At 36.2% G+C, this 6,004-nt stretch overlaps 1 protein-coding gene across 1 annotated transcript; it reads left to right on the top strand.

Annotated features, from left to right (window-relative positions):
• Positions 1–234: 234 nt before the first annotated feature.
• Positions 235–6,004, top strand: MRPL50 (mitochondrial ribosomal protein L50; the record flags this gene model as incomplete). Its single annotated transcript, XM_080708803.1, has 2 exons — positions 235–329; positions 5,617–6,004. Exons 1-2 carry the CDS (start codon positions 238–240, stop codon positions 6,002–6,004), a joined length of 480 nt encoding a protein of 159 aa, XP_080564929.1. The 5' UTR covers positions 235–237.

Consider the following 6,004-nt stretch of genomic DNA (forward strand, 5'->3'; position numbering starts at 1 on the left):
GACCGTCCGCCCCCGGACCAGAAGGCGTCACCCGGAGCCTTCCCGGGACCTCCCGCAACTACAACTCCCATCATGCTCCGAGAGCGCCCTGTGGCTCAGCCTCCGAAAGCAATGAAAACTGGACTACATTTCCCGGCGTGCAAAGGGAGATTCTACATCAGAAAAAGGAAGCTCCTGCTAGTAGTAAACTTGCATCTGATTGGCTAGGGGGAGTTCCGGCCCCGGCGCTCGTTGAAAATGGCGGCGCTGTGTGTCTCCAGCATTGCTAGAAGGAGTTTGCCATGGATAATCTCAGGGGCGACGCGTAGAGGATTTTGGTCTCGATCCAGGTAAAACCGGAGGTTGAACCGTGGGTTAGGTTCACGAGGAGAAAAACTGAGAAGGATGAAGGGACGAGTTTAGAAGAAAGCACCATGCTGTTGGGACGAGACGCTGTTCCTGAGTCTGATGAGGGGAAGGTCGAGAAAAGTGCGTTAGGAGTTCTGAGTTCAGAAGCTTCAGCGCGGGTCTCCGAGAGTGCCAGGTCCAGTCATTCCCCTTCTTGGCCCCAGGTTTCTCATAACTGAAGTACTATCCCTTTTTTCTTCTACCTCATTCATTTATTAAGCCACTCGAGCGAAGGATCGAGCGTGGTGTCTGCGAACCTATGCGTCGTTTGGAACGCTCAGCTTAAAACATGATCGTGAAAGTGCTTAGTAAACTAAAACTCATTTACAGGATTTCGTGACACAGGTTCAAGAATTAATGTGCAGTCTTCTGTTTTTGTTTGTGGATTTATTGATTCATTAAGTAGGTTTTTTTTTTTTTTTTTGCGTTACTGGGGATGAAGCTCAGGAGCATTCTACCTCCAAGCTACATTCCCAGCCCTATTTTTATTCTTTATTTTGAAACAGGATCTCACTAAGTTGCGGAGGGCCTCACTTAAGTAGCTGAGGCTGGTCGCGAACCTGCGATCCTCCTGTCACAGTCTCCCAAGTACTGGGATTACAAGCGAGACCAACCATGCCTAGCAACAAATAAGTTATTAAACTCCTTCCCTGGGCCGACATTTCGCTAAGTGTGTAAGATTCGGCAGCACAAGGAACGTTCCTTCTTAGCACTTAAGTATTCTTGACATATGAGTAAACTGAGACCCACACAGGGGAAATATTTTTCCCACAATCACAAAGCAAGTTAATGGCAGAGCAGGATAGAGAAACTTGGTCTTCTAATTGCCCAGTACTGTTTTTCTCACTGCACCATGTGGTAAATTTCTTCACTGCACCACTGAAGGTAAATCTGTTTGACCTAGATATTGTTTCGGGCATCAAAATTTAAGCTGGGAACCTCAGGGAACAATGCCTTCTTAAAGTAAAAAAATTAACAGTCCGGAAGGATTTTCATGATCAGCCCACCTGTTAGCTTCCTCTCTTCTTAAGTATTTGTTGTCATCTATTAAATCTCCAAGTTTGTGTTCTTCAGTTAAATGTTTTTAGTGTCTACTGTATGCCACGTTGGTTATATTCTAAGTGTTAAGGATACAGTGGTTATTAGGTTCACTTTTTGTTCTCATAGACCGTATGTTCTAGTAGAGGGAAAAGTGAAGAAATGTAGAATGTAATTTTCAAGTGGTCAATTATGAAGGTAACCAGAGTAATATAAAAGATAACAGAGAGAAGAAATAGGTTACATTTTATGTTACCTGATTTAAAAAATTGTAAAAATTAGGGTAGAAAATTTGATGTTTTAACATACATATACATAGCTAAGTGATTACTGTAGTTGAGCTAATTACATTCTCTTTACATAGCTCCTTTTTTGTAGAGAGAATATTTAAATATTTTTCAAATTTCACGTGTACAGTAAATTATTATTGATAGTCCCTATGCTGTACAATAGATCTCTAGAATTTATTTTACATAACTGAAAATTTATCTTTGATTAACATCTCTCCCAAACATCATTCTGTTCTTTGCTTCTATGAATTTGGCTTTTTTAGATTCCACATATAAGTGAGATTGTATAGTATTTTTCTGTCGTTCTTATTTCATGTAGCATAATGTCTTCCAAGTTCATCTATGTTGTTGAAAATGACAGGGTCTCCTGCTTTTAAGGCTGAATGGTGCTTCATTGTGACAAATTTTTTATCCATTTTTCTATCAAGGGACACTTGGGTATTTCTATATCATGGCTATTGTGAATGATGCTGCATTGAACATAGAAATGCAGATAGTTCTGAGATACTACTTTAATTTCCATTTGCTATATCATGTGATAGTACTATTATTTTTTTGAGAAAGAAGATACTGTTTTTCTTAATGTTTATGCCCTTTTTAACATCTTCACCAACTAATAATGGGTTTGATAGTAGTATCTTATGTATATGATTTACATTTTTTAAGAACATCTATTTCTTGTTGGTCATATATATATACATATATATATATATTTATTTTACATTTTAATACTGTATTTTTTTCTTGCGGGTCTGGGGATGAAACCCAGGGGCATTCGACCTCCCAGCTACACCCCCTGCCCTATTTTTTATTCTTTATTTTGAAACAGGGTCTCACTAAGTTGCGGTCTCACTAAGTAGCTGAGGCTGTCCGCAAACTGCGATCCTCAGGTCTCAGCCCATGGGATTAAGCATGTGCCACCATGCCCGGCTCATTTTAATACTTTCATTGATGTGTTATAGTCTCACATCACATCATAATGTAGTTAATACATGCACCTAGAACTTGGTAGCTTTTCCCTGGATTTCCCCTTCCCATTCCTCCCTTCCCCATTCAGGGGATTGAGATTGATAACCGTATTCTCATATATGTACATAATGTCAGTGGAAGTGATTCCTTCATTGATCCCCTCCTCCTACTTCCCTACCACCCGGGCTCCACTGAAGTTTCTCCTCCATTTTCTGAAGTCTCTTGATATCCTGATTACTTCTAGCTTGCACATGAGAGAAAATATATGACCCTTCACTTTCTGTAACTGGCTAATTTCACTTGACATAATATTCTCCAGGTCCATTCATTTTCCTGCAAATGATAGTGTTTTGTTCTTCTGATTGCTGACTAGAATTTAATTGTGTGTATATCCCATAATTTTATAACCATTCATTTGTTATATGTATATCTAGAATATACAAAGTACTTAAAAGACTCAACACTAAAAAAAAAAAAAAACAAAAAAAAAACAATCAAGCAAAGGGCAACTAACTAAACACTTTAGAGATATAAGTAGCCAATAAATAGATGAAAAAAAGTGCCATTAGGGAGATGCAAATCAAAACTATACTGAAATTCCATCTAACCCCAGTCAGAATGCTAAGCATCAAGAAGTCAAACAACAGTAATGCTGCTGAGGATGTGGGCTAATAGGAACTCATCTACACCTTTGGTTGGAGTGCAAATTAGTACAGCCATTCTGCTGGAAATCAGTATGGAGATTACTCAGAAAGTTGGGAGTGAATCCACTGTATGATCCAACTATACCATGCCTGGGTATCTTTCCAAAGGTACTGAAATCAGAAAATCATAGTAATGTATGCTTATTGATGTTTATAGCAATACCATTCACAATAGCTAAATTTCTTTCATCCGTGTTTCATAATTTTCGGTGTACACATCTTTTGCCTGGTACTGGGGATGGAATCCAGGGGCATTCTACCTCCAAGCTACACTCCCAGTCCTATTTTTTATTCTTTATTTTGAAACAAGATCTCACTAAGTTGCAGAGAGCCTCTAACCGTGATCCTCAATCTCAGCTTCCCAAGTACTGGGTTTACAAGTGTGCATCACCAGACCCGGCTTAGATTTTAATTTTTGATGCTGTTGTAAATAGACTTAATTTCTTGGTTTTTCTTTTAGTTTATTGATTAGGTGAAGAAACCCCACTGAATTTTCTGTTTATTTTTATATCCTATAACGTTAGTGGGTTCATTTATTCTAAGTGTTTTTAGTGGAGTTTTAAAGTTCTACTTATAGGATGATATCATCTGTAAACAGGCAAATTTTTTTTTTAATTTAGATGACTTCTAATTCCTTTTCTTTTGTAGTAAGTAGCTCTTGGTAGGACTTCCAGTAGAAATGGCAATGAAGCATAACTGGCCTTGTACCAAATCTTAGAGGAAAACACTTCTGGTTTATCCCTATTGATTTTAATGTTATCTGTGGGTTCTAATTATGCCTATTTTTCTTTTTGAGAACGTTTATCATAGGTTAGAGTTAAATTATGCCAAATGCTTTTTCTGTATCTATTGAGATGATCATGTAATTTTTACCTTCATTCTCTTAATGAGATATATCACATATATTGATTTGCATGTTGTATGAACTTTGCATTCTAGGAGTAAATCTTGCTTGGACATAGTGTACAGTTCTAGATGTGATATCAAGTTTAGTTTGTGCTTATTGAGGATTTTTGCATCTGTGTTCATCATAGATACTACCTTGTAATTTTTTTGTGGTATCTTTCTAAGAGTGATAATCATAAAATGAGTTTGGAAGTGTTTCTTCTGATATTTTTGAGAAGAGTGGTATACATTTTTGAAATTTTGAAGAGATCTGTATAATTTTTGAAAAGATTACTGTAATTTTTTAAAAGGATTTGAACTAATTTTTTTATTTTTGAATAGTTGGTCAAATTAACCCTTGAAGTTATCTGGTCCCAGGCTTTTTTATTTTATGGGAATTTTAAAATTATTATTTTAATCTTTTTATTTGTTACTGATCTGTTTAAGCTTTCTATTCTTTATTGACTTAAGAACTTTTTTCTTTTAGGTTACCTCATTTTTTGAAATATTTATTATGATTTCTTTGGATAGTTTTAAATTTTTGAGACATCTATCATAATATCCTCTTACATTTCTGATTTTACATACTTGAGTCCTTTTTCTTTCTCTCCTTTATTCCCTTAGTTTAGCTAAGGATATGTCAGTTTCTGTTTATGTTTTTAAAAAACCAATTCTTAGTTGCCTGTATTTAACATTAGTATTGGTATTTACTTATAAATTTAGCATTGATATTTACTTATAAATTTAACTCTTAGCATTGCTTTTTCTGCATCTCATAAGTTTTACATTGTTTGATTTGATTTATTTCTAGCTCTTTTTTAATTCCTTTTTGATTTTGTCCTAGGACTTACACAACAAGTAACATTTCTGTAGGTGAAGATGAAAAGTCTTTAAAAAAGTATATAGTGAATTAACACAGAGTCGGGAAAATGGGAGTGCATTTAGGAAATGGAATATAATTTAGTTTGAGTAGGGCCTATAGTGCATACAGATTATTAGGAGATAAATTATAGAGATTGATTAAGGTTAGATCTTGGAAGACTAGGAATCCCAGACAGAATGATTTACCTTAATTTTTCACATATTCTTAGGAATTGTTAAAGTATGTAAAATATGAACTTAGCGTTTTGTTTGCTGTTTGTGCCAACTCATTCAACTATAAGCATTTCAAGGGTAGGAACCTATTTTACTCTTTTGGTCGCCACAGTGCCCAGAAAGTAGTAATTGTGCAAATTATTTGTTCCTTTAGATTTAGATTTATTCCTATAGATTTAGTAAAACGTTTGCTAATTTCTTTACTACAACGAACCAAACATTCACAAATCTGTTTTTGATCATGTCAGAAAAGAAAAAGAACCAGTGGTGGCTGAGACACTAGAAGAGGAGAAAAAAGAGCCTATTCTGGTATGTCCACCTTTACGAAGCCGAGCATATACACCACCTGAAGATCTCCGGGACCGTTTAGAATCTCATATTAAAGGAATTCTTGGTTCATCTCTACCTAGTAATTGGCAAGATGTCTCCTTGGAAGATTGTCGTGTGAAGTTCACTCTCTTGGCACGTTTAGCTGATGACTTGGGCCATGCAGTGCCTAACTCCAGACTTCATCAGATGTGCACGGTCAAAGACATTCTTGATTTCTATAATGTCCCTGTTCAAGATCGATCTAAGTTTGATGAACTCAATACTAGTGATTTGCCTCCTAATTTGAAGATCACTTGGAGTTACTGA

This window comes from Muscardinus avellanarius, assembly GCF_963383645.1.
Source record: "Muscardinus avellanarius genome assembly, chromosome: 13".
In the NCBI taxonomy this organism is placed as follows: Eukaryota; Metazoa; Chordata; class Mammalia; order Rodentia; family Gliridae; genus Muscardinus; species Muscardinus avellanarius.